The sequence below is a fragment of the Barbatula barbatula genome, assembly GCF_947034865.1.
Source record: "Barbatula barbatula genome assembly, chromosome: 7".
Taxonomy (NCBI): Eukaryota; Metazoa; Chordata; class Actinopteri; order Cypriniformes; family Nemacheilidae; genus Barbatula; species Barbatula barbatula.
In genome coordinates, this window is record NC_136770.1 from 21,690,572 (window position 1) to 21,713,256 (window position 22,685).

The 22,685-nt window shown below is 36.4% G+C and overlaps 1 protein-coding gene across 1 annotated transcript; it reads left to right on the forward strand.

The window, feature by feature from the left end:
• The first annotated feature begins 196 nt into the window (after nt 1–196).
• Nucleotides 197–22,464, forward strand: rims4 (regulating synaptic membrane exocytosis 4). Its single transcript, XM_079461385.1, has 6 exons — nt 197–863; nt 11,740–11,878; nt 17,565–17,677; nt 17,983–18,084; nt 18,346–18,485; nt 19,639–22,464. The coding sequence occupies exons 1-6, from the start codon at nt 767–769 to the stop codon at nt 19,855–19,857; spliced, it is 810 nt and encodes a 269-aa protein (XP_079317511.1). The 5' UTR covers nt 197–766; the 3' UTR covers nt 19,858–22,464.
• The last annotated feature ends 221 nt before the right edge of the window (nt 22,465–22,685 follow it).

Genomic DNA, 22,685 nt, shown 5'->3' on the forward strand with positions numbered 1-22,685 from the left:
GAGAGAGAACGAGAGAGACAGAGAGAGAGAAAGAGAGAGAGAGACGCTGTCGGTGAAGAGATGAAAGATGTTCTCACAAAGCTATTGTGCCTATAGACTCTGGTCACACCCACACCCTGACATCCACACCGTGATTGGCCAACATCCTGAATCCCAGCAACAGCTCCTCTCTGTCTCCTCCCCCTTTTTTGTCTCCACAAAGAGCTCAACGCTGAATGAAGTGGATCTGCCTCAGACTGCTAGAATAGTGGGAGCCTTTCTTCCTGTCTCTCTCTCTCCGTCTCTCTCTTCACTCCCATTTCCTCTTCTTTCTCCATTTCCACTCCCCTCTCTCTCTCACACACATTATACGCTGTCTAAACATCCATCCATCCACTGCACAGCCTGGTGAGGGATCAGTCAGAGAGGGAAAAGCAACAGATTATGTTCTCTGAGCCAAATACAGCACAGCCCTGAGATGAGACTCTCTCCATCCTAATTTACCTTTCTGTCCTGCAGACCTGGACGAAAAGCAAAGGACTTTTCAGACAAGCAAGATCTCTCTGAGAAGTCTGGACATCGTCTTGACCAAGAAACTTGGGGATTGAAAGTAAACCAGGTGCACAGGGACGTCAGAGGACGTTTTAGATTTTTCTCTCCTGTTGGTGGCTGGCGAAGGGGCCGGCGAAAGTTAGCCAAGACGCCGCGTGCCGTGCTCCGCGTGAAGAATGCCCAGGCGCGCCTGCCCAAGCCGGCCGACACGCCGGCACCGACGCCGGGCCTTTACATGGAGCGCTCGCAGAGTCGAATCAGTCTGTCCGCTTCCTTCGAGGCCCTGGCCATCTACTTCCCCTGCATGAACTCCTTCGATGAAGACGATGGCGGTGAGTCGATGTATAGAATTGGATTTACATTTGAGGGTTGGAGGTCAGGGGTTAATGGGTAAAGGTCAGGTGATGGGTTACGTGTTCCAGCCCCGCCAGGTAGCCTTTAACCATATTTTTCAGGCTTTGCATGTCACTTTGGATAAGTGTCAGTGAGTTGGCTTTGTTGACTTGATTTAAGTAGTTATCTATTGTTTCGAGTCATTTGGGTCATATGGGTGCATTCTTTGTAGTAAATAGGTTTCAAGTAGAGATCTTTGCAAGTCTTGGACAAAAGCCTGCAATTTCTGGAGTTTTGGTTTGGATGTTAAATCGACCAGTCCAACCTGTGTAATTCAAGAAAATAATGGTGTGCTTGTTTCCCTAAGTGGCTTTTGACATCTGTTCTGAAAAGCTTAATCCAAATCTTGTATAAATACACACTTTAAAACAGCATTCAGCTGTCACCCGAAACGTTTTTATTAAAGAAGCATTTATAAAGTTGACACTGAAATTCGCATACAGCTGTGATTTCCATCGGCTACGGCTCTCGTTTCAAACCGAGGTTAGTTTCTGTCTCAAATCTATCACGGTGTTAATTTAGCGTTCATTAGAAACGTTTCGACTTCTGACACGCTTCTCCCTAAGTGTTTTTGTGGGGCAATTTTGCATAATTTCCCTAGTGCATGCACCAAATTGCAAAAGAGATTGTCGTATGTTTGCAAGGCTGGCGTCTCTATGGCCCCTTCAATCCTTATGCGCTCTCTTACCCTCGTTTCCTTTCACCTTTTCTGCTGTCCACTCATCCAAAAAACCTTTTACGCCGAGACGCACACCCACCCACAATATTTTCTCTTCCCTTGGTCTGATTACAGATCACTCTGTTGAAGAGAGACGGGCACTGAGAGGAAACAATTGTGTCTAGCCAGAGATCATCTCCGTTCAATACGTGTGCATCACACACAGCACACATCCGTGGACACACACGCTTGCAATAGCAAAGCAATACATTTAACCTGACATGTTATAGGATTCAACGTGTGACACGCAGGTCCTCATACGGGTCTTCAATTTCCACTTTCATTCAAGCTAAAAATATTGTCGTCTATCTCATTCACACATACATTACATAGGAACGTACTGTGGTTAAATTATATTGGGCGGGCCGTGCTGTCTTCCAGTTTATGCTGCTGTGATTGAGATATGTATCAGAAAGATAAAATAAAAATGCTGTTTTATATATTGCATGCATTTTTCATATGACTCTTATTAAAACAAAAAGTTATAAGAAATTTCAATATGCACAAGTGCACAAAATAAGCAAATGCAATTGTTTCAAACAATTGTCATTACTGTTTCAAATGAACAAAACCAAGACCTAGCATTCATACATGCTGCATGACAAAGCGAATTACAAGCAATGTGCAAACACACTGACCTATTTGCCTGTCATTTCACTAATAAGATCACATCTCCTATTTATGCTGATGCATACTTGCATAAATCAACTGCAAATTGCACAAATGAATATGCTAATGAAAGAATATTACCAGAACACAGACAAACACGTTTTGCAAGTACTTCAGTTTAACACCTCGGCTGAATTTTAAACGATTACCAAAAGGCAATGAAACACACAATTGAAATAAGATTAGAAACGGTGTAATATCACACAAATGATGGTTCCTGTGAGAGAAAAAAACTCACAAACGTGTTTAAAAGAGCATCTCGACGTCACAAACCTGAGCTCAGATTGGTCAAGTCTACCATCAAAAGTCAATATTAAAGATTTTAATATAAATTCTAATATTTCTCCTCAAATGTTAACAAATCCAGATTACTTTAAAACTCCATGTTAAAGTCTGGGGCATTTTTGGATTTCCGCCTGAACTTGACATACACAATTTTAATCCACATATAGTGGTGTAAAAAAAAGATTTTGGAGTCATATTCCAGGAAACCCCTCCAAATTTCATAAAACACTGCTGAAAGGGATAAACATTCTTGTATGTGTTGTCAGTCTTATGAAAAGACACAAAAATAAAGTCGCTTTTTTCTTTACTAAAGTCTGCAGACAATTGTTCTTGATTCCAACAGGCATCAACAAATAGAGGAAAATAATTTTTTGTGTCTATCATGTGGTATTCAATTATTATTCTAAGGCAACTCAAGTGTCCTTAAACCAACTTTAAACAGACCCCATGACCACATACATTCAAAATTGCATGTAACATCTGAAAGTGCATGTAACAAGCTAAACTTGGTGTTGAGTTCCATGAGTTGCTCCTGGTGTTTTGGTCCGCTTCCCCTGTTGCGCATTGCCATATCTCAACCTCTGATTCGCCTATTAGGATAAAAAGATTGTCGCATTTATTAGCTTAGATTTTCGATGGATGTGTTGTTTGTTTACAAATATCAATTTCATTAATCATAATTCGTTCGACTTGCATTCGATCCGTGGTAAAATATCAATAAATTCAACTGGATAGCTATAGTCTATGGAATAAGAGCATTCATTTGATTTATAACTTGAACATGTTGGACACATTTAAACGTTATGAAAATGAAAAATGTTCACAAATATACATGATTTGAAAGGGGCCTTGAAATGGGGATATGATGAATTTCAGCCTAAATAAGTCAATTTATGTACGATGAATGACAAAATTGTGCATTTCTATGGAACTGGACTCTAAGCTTTCAAATGATACCACGTATGATAGTAAAATTTACAGAAATACATGTAAACATTAAAGAAATATCTTTGTGACGTCATTGTGGACCAACCGTCCTATTATTTCTATTCTTATTTCTATTTTCTCTTCTATTTTTACTTTTAAGCAAGTTTAGAAGAACTTAAAGGGATAGTTCACCCAAAAATAAAAATTCTGTCATCATTTACTGACCCTTTTGTCATTTTAAACTTTGTTCTACAGAACACAAAAGAAGATATTTGGTAACCAAACAACGGTGGGACCCATTGACTTGTGTTGGTTTTGTGTCCATACAATAGAAGTGAATGGATACCGCTGTTGTTCGGTTACCAACATTTTTCAAAATATCTAATTTTTCTTTGGGTTTGTATTACACTTTTTTTAAAGTTTTTTCGCAAAAAGAAAAGAAGAAACTGAACTCGTACCATAATAAACGAACTTGCCACAGCGTCACTGGTTTCGTAATAACACCCATTACTCAATGCTTACACCCTAGGACATTTGTGACCACAAATATAGCAACAAAATTGATTGATATTAATACTAATGCATTTCGGACGAATCCATTATTAAGAAGAGTAGGAGGGAAGCGCTAATAGCGACTTGTCAGTCATTTTAAGAGAGAAGCAGGGACTATTCAGGGTTCATTGGTCATGTTCTTTTTACATCACAAGTTACCTACCGGACTGATATTTTGTTAAAAATGAATAGGTCTCCCATCTACATGATGCTTTGTCGAAAGGGTCTTACTGAAACAAATGTGTCAGTTTCAGTGAACCGTGCCACGCAGACTAATAGATCTTTTAAAAAATGAGCCATTAATGACTATAATTCATACTTTAACAGACAGCTGTGCTCTCATCTTTCTTTTGCCATTATGTTAAATCAGAGTAACACTGTGTGCAATGTACCAAGGTACAAGATTCTGTATGTACTTGCTTCACGAGGCAGTAAACATTATCCAGCGACGAACCGATTTGAGATGCCGATGTCATCATGGAAATAACAACTGTTCCAACTTCACGTAATCAGGTCACCCTTCACTCTTAACATTTGCTACTTTCAATGTAATATATTTTATACTTATCAACGATTGTATGGGAAGGATTTTTTGAGTCATGGTTTTTGATACAGTTAAGTCACACGCTGCTTCCCAGGACCGTAAGGGTTTAGCTATTTTGTGATTGGTGGATCTAAGGAGGAGCTTAAGTTTACCCCAAAATTGTTATTATGTCATGAATTACTCACTGTCTATAGTTGTTCCAAGCCTATCCATTTCATTGTTTGGTTAAAAACGGAGAAAATATTTGGAAGAATCCTTGTAACCACAAGAACAACAACAGTTATTGGACACCATTGACTACCACTGGAAAATTGACAATGATAGTCAAAAGTGCATGAGAGCTGTTTGCTGTCCTACATTCTTCAAAATATCTTCTTTTGTTTTCAACAGAAATAACAATTTTAAAGTCATTTTTTCTCATATGGTTTCAATGGGGTCCAATAACTGTTTGGTAAGCATTCTTCGAAATATCTTTCTCTGTGTTCATCAGAACAAAGAACTGTATACAGATTTGGTTTTTATTAAAAAAAAATATTTTTGGGTGAACTATCGAATATTGACTACTAAAGTTTTTATTTTATTTTAATGATAATGACTTGTGACTAGACGCATACCATCACTTAAAGTCTTCATGAAATTAAAACAGACTTTTTATGGAATATGCAGTGTTTATTATTTATAAACTATTTGCCCTTTCAGATCATATTTTCTAAATGAACGTGTCCTACAATCGCCTCGCTGTATTGGGGTGTGACTAAATTGACTGTCTAGTGACCAGGTTCCAACTTCCAAATTCCCAAATCCGTTTTACTCAGATACCTGTCACAATTTGAAAAAGAGCGCCATTACATCTTCTCTCTTATCTTTTAACTTCAGTTCTTGCAGTAGTTCCGTCTTCAAATGTTTATGTTGTTAAATGTCTATTTGCACATACAGTACTTTTCACTAACTTTTACCTGTGCTGTGTTCTGCTTTTTCTTTTTACTTAACCAACAAAAATAATTTTGCAGAATGCATGCCCCTTAAGCAGAATGCATGCACCCAAAGTAATAAATCTTGCAAAATGACCTGAAAAGTAAGAAACTAGGTGCATTTATTTGCAAAGTAAGACCAACAAAACCACTAACTGGTGTGATTCTTTTGCTTGGACATCACATTATGGCTACATCTCATCCCAATTTACCGAATTGGCTTGTTCCACAATTAAAATCGATTAAAGAACCAAGAACATAAGTATGGAAACTTTTTCCACAGCATTTCTTGAGCAAAGCTTTTTGTTTTGTGTTCCTTCAAACTTCAATCATTCAAAGTTCCGACTGTTATTGCTCATAGCTTTTTTTCCATTCTTTCTTGAGATTAAATTTATCAGCCACACAAGGGGGTACAACACCATCTAACACACTCACTACCCAACCCTGAACGGCCCGGAGCCTTTGTAACACTCAGCAGACCCAACTTCGCCACCCACTACTTGTCTTGGCACATACAGACTTCATCTTTCACATCCCGTTTGCTGTTAGCACCGTTTGATGCAACGTGTACTAAAAATCCCAAAGCACAACATGTCTCGGCATCCCTTCCCCCAGCACAGGAACAAATCTCTCCCGAAGAAAAGCGAGCGCACTGAAGTCTAGAGGCTTATTAACCCTCCCACGCTGACAGGTCCCGCATTGATGCCTCCGCTCAAAATAACTCACAAACAAACACGCGCTCCATCAGTGAGATGTCGTATGGCAGCAGACGCGCATTCTGTGTTGCATAAGATCGTAGTGAATCGAGGACAGAGAGGGAAGGAGGTCAGAGTGATTGATATTCGCAACCTCCTGTATCCCAAGGTGCATACACATGCAAGGTGCATGCCGGTGCACATTCAGCCATTCGTGAGGTTTAAAAGTGAGCATCATGTCGACATGACCAAGATGTCCCTTTAGATTAGAAGAACAGCCTGAAAAGCAATGAAAGTAATGGATTTTATACTTTTTAACTTTTTCATAAAACATGTTTTGATTGTGTTTTATTGTGATACAAGATATCGTTTTTTTTCCTAGGTATTTTTAAGTTATAAAACAAACCAACTGCAGTTTGATTGATATTGCTTGGAATGCACAATGATTTGTTTTTGCGAACTATATTAACAAAATTTTTTATTGATTTATTTAGCAAAAATAGCATCGGTCTGACTTAGGACTGTACAATATTTATAGAGTCAAATGTATCGCAAACGTCTAAATTTCAAGTGGCATCTTGGTTCTTGATCAATTGGTCTTTTTGAAAATGTCACCAACACAGTTTTTTATCCTATAGATGTGATTTTTGTTACTATTGCAAAAGTTCGTTTATTTGGAAAATGTCACAGTGACAAGTGTGTGATTTTCAGCTGTCCATATGAGGTTGTGCGTGTGTGCGTGTGCTCATCTTGAATCGATGGTTGGTGAAGTGTTGTTTGATTCCCAGCCATCGCACACAGGTGAGAACGCAATCTGTCGTCTTTTTTCCAAGCGGGAGAGAGAAAGAGCCGGCCAGGGTGAGAAAACTAGCACACGATGCTCAGAAGACAGCCTGTCCTATCAGAAAATGCAATTTCCTGTTTCCTGTATCTGACTCATAATTATTCATTTCATTCTTTTATAAGCATTCCCATATTCGCAATATTTCACAGACTTTTATATGCAGTGTGAACCTACATGTGTCAAAATGGTTTTGTTTGCTACTGTATATGGTTGAATATACAGATGTACAATAACAAAATAATACATTTAGCTTAACTAGAATGAAAATCTGCTATTTTAACAACACAAAATGCACTTATTCTCTGTTTACATTTAGTCTTGAAAACAAGATATTGATCACAAACGTTATTAATAGCAGCATTAAACACTCTTTTAAACACTTTGTGCTTCATGACCACACAACCCTTACAAAAACAACACTGATTGATCTCATCGTGTAGCATGCAGGTGCATTTGGTCCGCACCCTTTGTGCTGGCATTGGCAACGAGAAATCACAGCGATACGGTGATGAGCTGCACCGTGAGCAGATGGCGGGACACAAATGTTCAGGCTGACTCGCTGCCGTGTCCTTTATATGATCTGGAAATTAAAATGATTTCAGAGACATTAATCATCAGTAATGTTTATTTTTATTTTGTGGCTATTACATAAAATGTATTTGAAGGGGTTTGTTTAAATGTATAGCAATTCAAGAACCAACGATTCATATTTGAAAATGCATAATGATAGTACAGCCGTATATGAGAAAGCATAGCTCGCCTAAAACAAAACATGATTTCATCGTATCACCCAAGTGTTACAATAAAATGTTATATTCTCAACCAAACAGAATTCAGATTTTTTTATTAAATGTCGTTTGGCATAAGCCCTCACCAAGCACATCGGTTTAAGCAGCAGTTGACCTCTGTAGTCAATACTACTTTGTGTCATTCAGACACTTGTGAGCTATGAAGGCCGATGAGCGATACGTATGTTTGTTTTGTAGCATTTATAAGAGCCATTCAGATCAGATTTTCAATACAAGTCTGTTGGAGGCTGCACACAATTACACACGCTTGCCGAATTACTGATGCACCCACACACACTTTGTGAAACAGACGCGTGCTGTGGCCCACGTTTTCAATGAACACTGTGTTCTTTTCATTCAGAAAAGCAGTTACTGTATGTCGGACATGTGGCGTAGTGGTTGGCAAATGTTACTGTAATGCTCATGCAGGGTTTGTGAACTTGTGTTGGATGCTAAATGTCCCCCCCCCAAAAAGAGAGTGGTCTTAAAGTGAAAACCTAGCTCTTAGGCATATGAAACAATTCCCACATTTATGTTTTTAGTAAATAAATGTCAATTAAAAGATTTGTGCATATTTTTGTTTCATCACTGCAGTGGTTATTCATGAAATCATGAAGACGTGTATAATATATGGTGTTGACGTGTCCAATGAATTAGATGCTGAAAATGGACAGTTCATTGCTGAACCAATAAATGCAGAAAACATATAGACCGTTTCAGAACAACCACATAAACACGTTCCTGTGTACACGTCCATTTAGACGGAACTTTGTTTTCTTTGAATGTGACAAAGTTACACGACCCATCCAACATATTTTTTTAATAAACATTAACATACACCTAAATTCAACAAATCGTATAATACTATAATATAAATGAATATAAATTCAATGAAATAATATATAAATTACTTATATAATGAACTTATATTATCAGCCACTAGCCAGATCGATAAACAAACACAGACCAGACGCATGTGGAAGAATCAGGAATTGATCCATTTATGCGACTCATATTTATACGACACATTATTTGCTTGAAGTTAAACTTGAATCCTTTCTGTTGCCCTCCGGTATGAAAAATCAACCTCATAAAATTCCAGAAATATCTCTGGTGTATTAACATAACTCATATATTTGCTTCAGACAAATGACCTTCTGAGGTCGCGTGTCTCGCCTTGCATCCATTTATAGCCTTGATCAAACCTCTTACCTTCACCGTCTCCTCCAAAAGCTAATTTTGCTTGTATAATGGTGAAGTCGAATTATGGCTGTACATGGGTCAATATTTGCTGTGAATTTTGGCTCAGCTGTACACATCTGCGTATGATGGGAATCTGTCTCTGATTAACAGATGGGCTCTCATCTAACCATTAAATGCCTCTGCAGCTTTTAAAATGAGCATCTGACCGAAAATTCAAGAATCAAAACTCATAATTTCTGGATTTTTTTTAAATGACATAATTTACAGGGTTTTTGTATGAGGATGTATAGATAGAGATACATATTATGGACTGAAATCTTCGGTCCAGAAGCAGCGCTGGCGATTTTGCGTGTGATTAGAGCACGCGGAGGTTATAGCCCGCAGCCGTACATCTATCAACATCAGTGTAGATCAATGGGCCTCTTGTGCTTCTGATTTATCAAAGAGTTAATAGGTCATTAAGCCAGGCTGGGGTAATACAAGGGAACGCCATGATCGATAGCTCGGACAAACCAGATACTGACATCATTAAGATGACAACCAAACGTCCAATAATGATATTCAGCCGGCTTTAAATCTTAACACCCAAAAACATATATTTCATCATCATTTACTTACAGTTCTAACAAAGTCATTGAAACGTCTTTCATTTATTTACAATCATCTCATTCCAAACTCGTTATTCCTTTTGCAGAAAACAAAGGAAGATGTTTTGAAAAATGTTAGTAATATGGCCCCCATTGACTTCCATCGCATGGACCCAAAAATGACTTGAGCCAATGAGTAACCGTTATGAAACCGGTGATTTTTTTTACAACTGAAACTGCAGAACAGAGAGAAAGAGATTGATTGTAACTCTCTGGCCTCGTCTCCCATAGCAACCCTGGCATTTCGTGCATTTCTTAAAACGTTGTGTTCTGTTTGGGAAGGTTACAGTGACATGCTAGTTAGCATGTGCCAACTGCACAAGAAACAAAGGGACAAAGGAGGACTGTATTTTTAGGAATGGCCTAACTAGGTCATGTGCATGGAGTCCAGGAGAAAGCTGTGAGATGATGGCTGTTCTCCCATCGCTGCAGAGAGCACTCTGCTTTTCCGGCAGATCTCGGTGGCTACTTCCAATTTTCATGACCAAAGCATCCACTAATCTTACTAATGTTGTGTTATAAAAATAACCTTGAATTTATATTTAGACAACCGTGGCAACATATTTTACAAACATACTGTATTCATAACAGTGAGATAAGAGATTTGTGTCTACTGATATGAGGAATGTATGAAACTAATGCACAGGAGCCGTAATTGCTTTGATCCCTTAGGAAAATGAACTATGGTTTAATTATAGTAAAAGTACTGCTGCTGAAACATTTAAGAGACCATTCCATATTTTTTTTTCAAATCATCAGTTCTAGATGTATTGTGGCCATTCCAGTCAAGTGTTTGTTTTGTGAATTACATTACTACAATACCGAACATCTCCAGGTACCTGCTCTCTTTCCGCCATTGTCCCGCTGCCTGCACATCGCACACGAGCGCTCATGACGAATGATGCAAAATACGCTTACCCAAAATGTGCACATGACGTATCATTGCCCTCAGACCGAGGGAAGCAATTGGTCCAACGTTTTTTGACCCTACGCCTTTCACCGACGATATATAATTATAAAAATTCAAATGTTTTCAGGATGTTAAGAGACTTACAACCAGCATGACAAAAAAAAAATTCTGGACAGGATTGCCTACTCTGCCTTTAAAAGTGAAGATTAACTTATTTGCTTTGCGGTATTTGAGGTCTGAACAAATACATATATCTTTAATTTTATTTTTACCCTTTTTCCTCAGTTTTAATTTTCTATAAATAAATGCAAATAGAAAAACAATTTTATTCGAAATTTGGTATAACAATTTTTTGTGGTTTACAGAATGAAACCAAAATTTACCATTTTACAAAAACACATGCCTATAAATAATACATTTTTAAATCAGAGAACCTGTCTTAAGTTTTCTGCAGCTGTATAGTAAGCATCCATCATTCTTTGTAAATTCATAGTTTTACCACAAATACCATGTTTAAAATATGGGCGGGTACTATGGGTTTTTACTGCAAATAAAACCAAAAAAGTATAGTTACTGTGTACATGTATTCTATTGAAAGCATTAGGACTGAAAAAATTATATAATATTTTACAAAATTTATATTAAAATGCTAAGCATTATCTTGACCGCACATTGCCGAAGCCAACTTATTTACCACAGGAAATACATTCAAGAAATTATGAAAATGAAAAGAAATTTTGAGTTTAAATCAAATCTGTTTGTAAAACAGTCATATCACGACACTCAATTGGATACTTGCAGGATTTGATATACGTAACTTGATTTGTTGCACTAATACTATTTCAAAGGTACTATAGACATCAATAAAATGATGTGGTGTCCTATTACTTTTCCTACAATCCAGCTTGCGATTTTCATCTTGGGGGACAATAGGACGACCATCCTGGCATTGTGGTACTATAGGCATTACACCAGCAGGCACACTCCTATTTACTTCAGAGGAGGTAAAAGGCAGTCTAAATCAATTTTGGTTTAATTAACTTTCTTTTCCTTTCCTCTCAGACCCAGAGGGTCGCAGGTTAAAGAGTATTCAGAGGAGTACAGAGACCGGACTGGCCGTGGAGATGCCCAGTCGCACCGTCCGACAAGCCAGCCATGAGTCTATAGAAGACAGCATGAATAGCTACGGTTCAGAGGGCAAGTGAGTATTACGCATTACGCATTTCATATTTTTTCATTTATTTTTATGTTTGGTACATTACTCTTAAAACAGGGTTGTGATGTATTTTCACATCAAATAACAGAGTATTTAGATTCATAGGATTATGCCTCTATCTTTTTAAACATGTCGCAATACAAATGCATTTGAGATAAGCTACATAGCTAACATTTAATCTTTCCTCTCCTGGATGTTTGCTTTTGAATGAGAACCAAAGTTTAAAACATCTGTATGGATTTTTGTAAACTCAGTTCAGATCTTGTATGTGCTGGACTATGTCTGGTGTCACATCAAAGGTTGCGGTTGCCGCAGGTTTCGGACAATGCGTGATGCAGCGTTATACTCAACATTGGCTATGTGAAAGAGAGAAGCAGTTTTGCTCCAAGCAAATAATATATTAACAACAAATGTGTCCAAAAGTTCTGTGCAAGTTTCTATACATAGTTTCTATAAGCTGTTTGCTGGTATATCTTAGTTACAATATGATCAATGCTTTTTTGACGAGTTAAAGGTTTTACCCCTTTAGTTATTAAGTTTTTTAAGTTCATTGTAGTTTTATTCATATTTTTATTTAGCCTTTAGTTTTACATTTTTAAGTTTTAATTACATTTTTTAGCAATTTTCTGTGTGCTTTTTTCATTTGTTATGAATGTATTTGTTTATTTATTTTATTAGTGTATACGATAATTTTTTATTTCAGTTTTAGTTTAGTTTTAAAGTTAACTTTTACTTTATTCAGCTTAAAACTAAGGCAACATTTCTAATTATCAAATAAAGTTTTATTTGATTTTAATTTATAGAAGTGTTTTTATAGTTTTATTAAACTATATTAATCTTGTTTCGCACAGCATTTCAATTGGTCAGTATTTAGGAGTTCATGATTTTATAAAAAAAATGGATAGGATGAAGTTGTTCTTAGAAATACTTCTTTTGATTTGGTAGGACTTTTATTTTGATATGAATTCTTGCTATGAGGTATATCGCTTTAAAATGATGACTGCTAAATGCTGTGTTTAGAATGTTACTTGATAAACATCACGTGCAGATGGTTGCATTTTATTATTTTATTAAATATTTCATTGCAAAACAAGATTTTAGATTATAATTTTTTTTTATAGTATCCTCAAAAGAAAAATCTCATTTTAAAGAGAGTATGCTTTTTGCAATACTGTAATAATAGAGTTACAATCGACAATCTGAACTGCATAACTTCCTCTCGAAATCTTCCAATACCCAGAGAGCTCCGTTTTCAGTCCGAGGACAGATAAAATATCCCCACAACGTTTATGTAATGCGGTTGGATGCTCTTGCTGTGTGACTCTATCATGGGAGTAAAATCCAGCCCAATTCAGATGGATTACTGTGTAGTTTATAGAGCATGGAGATTAAAGTTTTGGCTGCCTCCACCGAGGATATTTTATCATATTACGTTGCATCTCATGAATACGTAACTAAATAAAGCATATTTTACATAAACATTCACTATCAGGGAATGAACTGACGAACAACAGTTATGGCAAGTTGAAGAGCATGAGACGGATGTGATGTAATGCCATTTTTGGATATATTTCCACCGAGTTTTAATAATATTTACTTGGTATCTTCTGCTCACAGAATCTCTTACTTCGCCATGCTTTTTTGCATTCTGCTGTTTCACTCCAAAACATTTTTTTATCCAAAGTGACTTACAGTGTGTTCAAAAACATATATTTTATGAATATGTTTGTTAGCTGAGAATCAAACCAATGACCATTGCGCTTTTAACACAAAGCTCTTTATAGGAGCATATTTATTGTATTCATAATGCACTGTACATTTCAAAACTGTTGGACTTTCAAAGTGAAAAAAATGCTTTTTGCCAAACAGTTCTTGACCACCATTGAATACCTTGCAGGAATCGAGCATCTTTTTAAGACAGTCTCCATACAATGAATAGTTAGATGGCAGATTAACAGCAGAGACACAATGAAAAATGCGGCGAAATTCCATGATGAACCCATAATAAAGACAAATGTTTATTCAAGTGACAAGGAGAATGCAGTTTTGGCGGGTCATAAGACTTTTATTTGGTGGGGGTTATTCTCGCAATATAAAATGTATACAAAATACACAATATATTTGATCATAATTTGCATAACTACATACTTTTATTAAAAACAGGCTTACATAAAAGAACAGGCTTTTACTGTATTTTGGATCAAATCAATGCAGGCTTGTTCAACAGAAATTGCTTTTGAACAGTTGTGTACATCCAACAGAAAAATTAGCATTATTTACCAATGTAGTATTTACTATTTTCCCTAAAAACAGCTGGATGATTGACACTTTGTGATCCATTTTTTTTCCAAAAGGCTTAAATTCAAGAAACTAGTTTATTAGAATCTTAAAAGTGCCAAGTGTCTGTGTGTTAGTGTTGTTGGGATTTTTCATTGATTTCAGTCCAGTTTACATAGTTACGTCCAGTAGAGTGAGTGAGTCTGCAGATTATTCAATCATTTCCGTCCAAAAGTCTGCTTTATTCAGGAACTTTGCAGCATGTATGTGGCCGTAGGTCTTAGAATTATGAATTATACAATTGTGCATGGATTATATACAGCATAGAAAGCGTACAACGAGCACTCCCTTAATAACAACAAAAAAGCTGCCACTCATCTTCATTGAGATCTCTAGCACCCCAGAACCAGGCCTATTAATAATTTACACAAGGAATACAAAAGCCCCGACATGGAGTGGATAAATATAGTGGGTTAGGAAATTAATAGATAGAAAATTACCCCTCAAAAAAGTAGAAGCTTCCTCTTCCCTACTGCGAGGTTTATTATTCTCCATATTCTCCAAGTCAGTCAGCTTCACCTGAGCGACGCCAATCAAGCAGTCATGTCCTGTGCTTAGCTGTCTTTAGACATGGGACAGGGCGTATCAAATCTAAAGAGACATGACAACTAGCTTATAAATCAAATTAATATAAATGATTGAAAATGTACCATATCCATTGCATGAATTTAATCACATTTGTCATTATCATTTTTACTCAAATAAAAACATCTGATGGACCCCCTTAAGTCTATTTTTTACTTCTTATGGCCCCCCTGCCCCCCTTCAATTCGAGCACTTGTAATATGTGTATTTGTCACTCTCAGAAGCGTTTATTAATACACGCATGTTTACTGATGACTGCTTTACATGGTCACTTCTTAATGACAAATTAAATCGAAATAATAGTCTCAAAAGCTTTAGATTTACTCACTGTTAATAACAGAGAGTCTAATAGGTAGGAAATATAAAGCAATTGAATGAAGTTCTCAAATACTTTACAGTCTTTGTTGCTAAATTCTAAATTAAAAACAGAAGATACTCATTAAAGCTACAAAACGCATTCATTTCTTCTTTTCTTTTATTTCTAGATTATCATTAGTGACAGAAGTCATAGCGGCAAGTTTAAGAATGCGGCCCCTTTAAGAGCTGAAGCTCTGCGCAGATCGGACAACGTTCCCCAATTTACTTACAAAAATACGAAACAAAATTTTATACCAATAAATTTTATAGTAATAGTGTGTATTTTTTGTTCATTCAAGCATGTTGTCCTAAAACAATAAAAATACCCATTCTTGTCTCAGGACAACTTTGATTCACTTTTTTGATCCACTTCAAATGTTGACTACTATGGATAAAAATGAACATTTTAGACATAATGTTTCTTGCATAAAGAAAAAGCCGTACTTGTTCAAACAACAAGATCTTTCTTTAATGACGACATGACTCTTGCAAGACGTTCAGCTGCTGTGGAATGAAATGTTCAGTAAAGATGGAGGTGGAGCTACAAGGTTTTAATGACAGCTCGAGCGTATCCAACCAGATTTAGTTACAAGCTCTTTTTACCTTTCATTGGCTAAATACTTGTAAAACAGGCAGACATTGTAAAGGGTGACATTAAGAGTGTAAGGGCAAAAAGGGCACGTGCTCTGCAAAGGTTGAGCCCTATCTGTGCACGTGCCTGGTTTGCCAGATCAGAAATCAAATCTGAGTTTATAGCTTCTTCACATAAAATTACTCTACTGTGTTTAGTAAGAGGAGAAAGAAAGAGACAGAATGTAATGAAAACACGCAAGGAAAAGACAATGATGATGTCATCTCTCTGGAGTTTGTCTGGACCCTCTCAGAAGCGTTTGAAAAATAGACCTGCACTAAGACGGCAAGCGAAGGAGACAGAATTGGGAATGAGTGGAGGGGTGATGAAGAGAATCGAGGTCAAACCGCAGAAAGAAAATTAATTGTGAAGCCGTTCGCATTAGCGCGGAGCCTTATTGAGAACAAACAGGGAGAGTGGAGAAAGCGAGACGGCGTGAGAGAAAGAGAGAGAGAGAGAGAGAGAGAAAGAGAGAGATGTTTGGAGGTTTGAAGGAGACGAGAATGAGAGACAACAGAGAACGCTGTGAATCGATTGATTGAAACATTAAACTTTTGCTTTGAAGATCTGACTTTCATTTTCTTAAAGTGATATTTCACCCAAAAATATGTTATAGCGTTCCTCCAATGGACCACTGCACACCATGAAAGCAGATCTACACCCTGCCACAAAAGGTTGTTCATCTTCATTTCATAAAAGAGAATTTCTATGCCATCGATCCAGCCTCATCGCTGCCTCCTGTTGTTATCTGTGTAGCCATCAAAGAAAAAAAACAGTTTATCAGATTATTACACCCGCATTTGATCTGCTCAGAACTTCAGTTCATTCAACTTCATGTGAAAGTTTTATTTTGTAAACCATTAACGTTAACACACACCGTAACGACATCAAATACATCTGGAAACGAAAATAAAGAGTTTTCATTCTGAAAGCAAGGTGTGTTTGACTGAGAAATATGAAAAAATTATATATTTGAACTTTTGGGACGTTTGGTCAAGCTTATGTAACCTTGCAATTTGATCTACAATGTGAACAGTCGGATATGATTTTGTAGAAAATGTCAGTTTTTAAGCCATCAGAAGTCCAGTGTATGAAATTTAGCGGCATCTAGCGGTGAGGCTGCGAATTGCAACCAACTACTCATTCCTCCCTTTCGAAGCACTACGGTGGCTGACACGTTACTAAGATTTCGTCACCTTTTCATCTCTTTGCCGAAGGTGAAAACATATTTACAAAGCGCTCTGTAAAGCAGTTTGTCTGTTTAGGGCTACTGTATAAACAACATCCATGTAAAGGGACCCGTTGTGTATGTAGATAGAAATAGGTCATTTTAAGGTAATAAAAACCTTACGCTTCATTATGTTAGGTCTTTATACACCTCTGAAGACATCGTTATGTATATTATAATGAATTTCTGTCAATAGATACTCCAAAAGATTACACACTGGACCTTTTACATAAAGAAGTGTATATAAAGTAATCTGCAGTTTTATGTTTTAAACAGAGATGGCGATAGAGATGGAGCTGTAGTATGTAGAGCTGTTACTTTCTGTGCCACTAGCATCACCAAAGAAATTTGTGTAATGGCTATTTGTAAATGTTTCCCAGAACACCAAACTCACGTCATTGGTTGAAATGACAAATTGTATACATTATATTATAACGATATGAAATACAATACAATATAATATATATACTGTATATATATTTGAAAACCAATTCTGTATCTAAAATTCTTTGAAATTGTGTTCTTCCCTTTAGTCTGAACTACAGTGGGATGTGTTTGGCATCAGATGCCCAATTTAGTGATTTTCTGGACGGTATGGGACCAGCTCAGTTTGTGGGGAGACAGACCCTAGCTACGACTTCAATGGGTGAGTGCCCTTTCTATTAACTTGTAAACCCAGCATTGGGTCAAAAAGCGGTTGTCAGGTGAGTCAAATGGTTGATTGTTTAACTAAATATTTAATAAAACTATTTGTGTGTGTGCAAAGAACCCCTTTTATGATATAAAAGGACCTATTTAAATGATAATGAAGATCTTCAAACCCCTTTGATAAATACTGCAATATCACTTTAGAAGCAGAATGTAAATTGGTATTATAAAACGTGCAAACATCAAACGGTGCTACTGTGTCGTTTTCAAATCTGACACTTTATAATGCCCTCTGTTTTGCAGGAGATGTTGAGATCGGTCTGATGGAAAGGAACGGGCAGCTGGAGGTGGAGATCATTCAGGCCCGAAGACTCATTTTAAAGCCTGGATCCAAGGGCCCTCCAGGTGATTCTTCATCAAATGGAATCAGCTGCATATTGAGCGATGAGTCTTAAAGAACGAATTAGATTTGTAACCAGAGGGGATGACTAGAAAATTTTGCTGCGCGGACATGTGGCGGTCTGTTGGATCGGGAGTCCAATCTGTGTTTGTTCGTCTGTTCCTGTTTGTGAATCTATTATCTGAACATGAGTGTTTAAAAAAAGTCTTTTTTATTCGTGGATGAAGCTCATATTGATATATTTACTTTATGATTTTTCTATACAGCGGCCTACATTAAAGTTTACTTGCTGGAAAATGGCATCTGCATTGCCAAAAAGAAGACAAAATCTGTCCGGAAGTCACTAGATCCTCTTTACAATCAAGTCCTCGTGTTCTCAGCAAGCCCCCAGGGGAAAGTCGTGCAGGTGAGGTGAATGTGAAAATAACCGGCTTCATTAAATTGCAATGTTAGAATTTTTTTGAATGCATCTGATTGGTTGGATGTTTAAATGACGAACGCATCATTCATCATGAGCTCACATTTACAGCGAAATTTGCTCACATTCTTCCCAATGGGTGTAATATCACTGCTGATGTAAACGTGTATGTTTTCTTCTTGATTTAGTTCTTTCAGTGGAACCGTCAAAAGAAAAAGCAATGTGGTGAATATCTTAACAGAGGAAAAATAAACAGGAAAAGATTTCATATCTATCTCAATTTTATGTTTTTTTTTTAAATGCTGTCACAACATGCATTAAAGGTTAAAACAGCCTTTAGAATGTTCAGGAACGCCGGCTGAAGTTTAATTTGCATGCATTTATTCACTGATATCTTTTTTTAAACATTGTGCATTATGTAATGTCAATAAAAGAAGTGCTACGGTATGAGATTAAGCTTTTGAAATGACCTCAGCCATTTATTTGCTAGAAAGTTATTCAGTCGCACTGTTCTAGATGGATGAATTTCATAAACTCTATCAAGAATATGTCCGTCATATTTCACTACAATATCAAACCGAACGAAATCAGAAAAGATGTTTTGATTAAAGGTGAAGTATGTAATTCCAAATGAAATCCCCGTCTGCCATTGGCTGAACAAAGAGATGAAACAAACAAAGGCACTTTTGATGATATCAAATCGTTTACACCGAGACAGAAGAAATTAAATAAAAATAAAAAAATTACATACTTTACCTTTAAATTCTTGATTCCATTAATATGTTTTTATATTGTGACAATATAATGTCTAAACAGGTTTTAATCTGTCAAGAAATTAAACATGTTTAAATGGAAAAATATGTATACATTGTTTTAACTTTTTTGTACTTTCTTAATTTTTTATTTATTTTATAATTAAAATAATAATTATAATTAATAATTATACATTTTTTCACTGTGTTTTTAGACAATATTGAGAATTAAATTTAAGGATAACGTGCATAAATTGCGATTAAAATATAACAATGCAAAATATATTAATAGTGTAAAATAAGCCACGGTAAATTTCATATTTTTATTTTATTTTTATTAAGATAAATATGATTCATTAAGTCAAATATTTGCTCTGCCTTTTCAACAGGTCATCGTTTGGGGAAACTACGGCCGAATGGATCGCAAATGTTTCATGGGCGTGGCACGCATCCTGTTGGAGGAGCTGGATATGACCAACATGGTTATTGGCTGGTACAAGCTTTTCCCAACTTCCTCCATGGTGGATCCCACGATGACGCCACTGATTCGACACTCCTCGCAGCTCTCTCTGGAGAGCACCGTGGGACCGTGCTGTGAACGTTCTTAAGACCACAAACTTGACTTTCATTTTTCTCTGGAAGGGCTCTCAAAGGCCTTTATCCTAAGAGCGCTGGATGTGCATGGCTACATCACTGAAACCCTCTGGAATGTTTTAGAATTTCCATGAACAGAACAGATCAACTTCTGGAATATTCCAGAACGTCCCACAGAGGGAATGCTCTTTATCAGCCTCCGCAGAGACTTCAGGACAGGCAAAGAACGCAGACCCAATGTCTGGGCTTTGTTTTAGCTTTACACATTCGCCTGTGGTGGTTTGTGTGTCTTTAGAGGTAACGTCCTCGGGTTTAGGATTAAAAAGTAAACGCGTTTGTGAAGTCATCGTTTTGAACGCTGGTTGGTCTTTTAAATGGATGGGTTTGTGCAATATGACAAATAAGAGATGAATGTATGTAAAAATGAAAAAATGTGCGGGTTTGTTCATTTCCTCGCTTAATTTAAAACAACTTAATTTATCATTGAACAGTGTCAATGCTACAGGCAAGTGGCTTTACTTTGTGGTAAGTGACTATACGCTTTATGAACCAAATAATTTAAGCAGACTTTAAAAGACAGATGCTAGATTTATAGTTATTTTTGACACATACATGACATGCCAGATAAGGACATTTTGATTATTTATCTTTTTCCCTAATAGTGTATGGAAGCAAAGTATTTCAATGGGTGTATTAACCCGTGGTAACATAAGATTAAAAAATTGTTCATCTGAAAAAAGCGTGTAGACGTTGTCATTATAGTTACAAATGAAACGTCCATGAGTGGCCGACTAATTTGACTTTTTTGATGGTCAATGCCGGTATTAGTGGTTAGAGCATGACGCTAGCAACGCCAAGCTCATGGGTTCGATCCGGGATTGTGCATAGTCAGAAAGAAATGTATAGAACAATGCAATGTAAGTCGCTTTGGATAAAAGTGTCTGCCAAATGCATACATGTAAATACTCCAATTCGACCATTTATAAAAAAGATTTGTACATTATTTACTCAAAAATGACTCAAACGTAATGATAAAATATAAAATGACAGATTCTGAGGCTTTGCCAACTTATCGATCTATCACCGGTTTTAAACGATAATTTTGTTTTGCACTTTACAATATTTAATGTCTTTCTCATATTTATCTGCGAGTTTGACACTGTTTTCTACTGATTCTGATTATTTCGGGTGGCAGAATCTTCAGTAGCATTGATACGGTTGTAGCATTAGATCGTAGCATATAGGCATGAAAGACATCGATCTTATCGAGATTTTGCATGGAATGGGTTGACATTAGAAGACTTTAGTGGCAACAGTGTAGATGCAGATGATCATACTGTTACATTGCACATGTACTGTGTGCCATTTTGACGCAAGCATTAATGTCAGGTCTTAATAAATACTAAGAGACAAATTGTATCATTTTTCATATGTGCTGAAATGACGAAAAACTGAAAACATTTATACAAGCCAGCACACAAAACTAAAGGGAAGATTCTGCATAAATGAGAATTTGTATCTCCAATATAAACGTTCAAGATACTTTTCATTAAATCGGAAGATTTATTCCACTACCATGATCTCTCCGTGGCGTGAACACTGAAAAGTATACCTCAATGTACTGTAACACCCTCAACATGATCGTGTGTGGCCATGTAAGGCCATATAAGCACTGCCACATTGTTGTTGAAGAATTAAATGTTTATTGTCTTTAAAGCAATAACTAGTCAATTTTTTCGCTCATGTTGTGTGTTAAGGGATTAAAGCCAGATTTGAATTAAAATGAGTAACTTCTGCATCCATGTAGCAATACAGTTAATACTTGGTTTGAATCAAATTTAGTCAAAAAATGTATGATTCTAAACACAAGGATTTTTCAGAATTTAGTGCCAAAAATTGTGTGTCTCATAGTTCTGCTGGGCTTATACAAATGAACGATCTGGAAAAACGTACAAAGTCCCTCAGAAACTAATGTAGATGTGTCTGTTGAGTATGATGTATATTAATATACATCACTTTAGGATAGAACAATTTATATGTTATTCATCCTATAAGTAAAACATCAGTCACTGTCTGTAAAATTCAATCTGAGTCATGTTGTTGGTCTGTTTATTGTAAAGACTTGGATATAAAGTTGTGGGCAAAATCAATGGTAGTAAAGAGCTACATGCCAGTCAGGATGCCAGTATTTAGGCTTTAATACTTTGGTTTAGTATCAAGATATTGCTGATATTGCAAAATCAGGACTGTATACTTGTTCTTCAAAACTTTCCCATTTTCCACTTAAAATGTTTAATAAATTCTATAAACATTTCTGTTTCATGTTAAATTAATAGGAATTATTTTTGTGAAGCCTTAATCACTTGTAAACCAGAGGTCTTAATATCCCAATTGTATCGCGAAGACGTGCAAGAATGTAATTCTGTTTTATGTGTACTGTATTTTTTCTTGTTTTTAATTTCCTGCCTGCATTTTTTGTTCGTCCTCGCACAGTTTTGTACCATGTACCATATCAACTGATCAAATCATATCAAAATTATTGACATATTCTTAAATTGGATGCAGTGATCTTTTTCTTTGTAGAACTTGTTATTCTTCTTCATTAAATGTCAAATTAAACGAATAAAACAGATAACGTCTCTGTTGATTAATGCACAGTTTGGTGTTTTGTTACTCTGATGAAAATGGTTAAACAGAATAAAATAGCTCACTCTGATTTACAAAACACAGCGTGGCGTCCAATCACTGTTAGCTGAACACCATCACAGATCTGTGAATCCTATGAAACAAACAGGTTTTTATTTTGAGACTTATCCTGTCTGTTTTGCTCAGGATTTTGTGT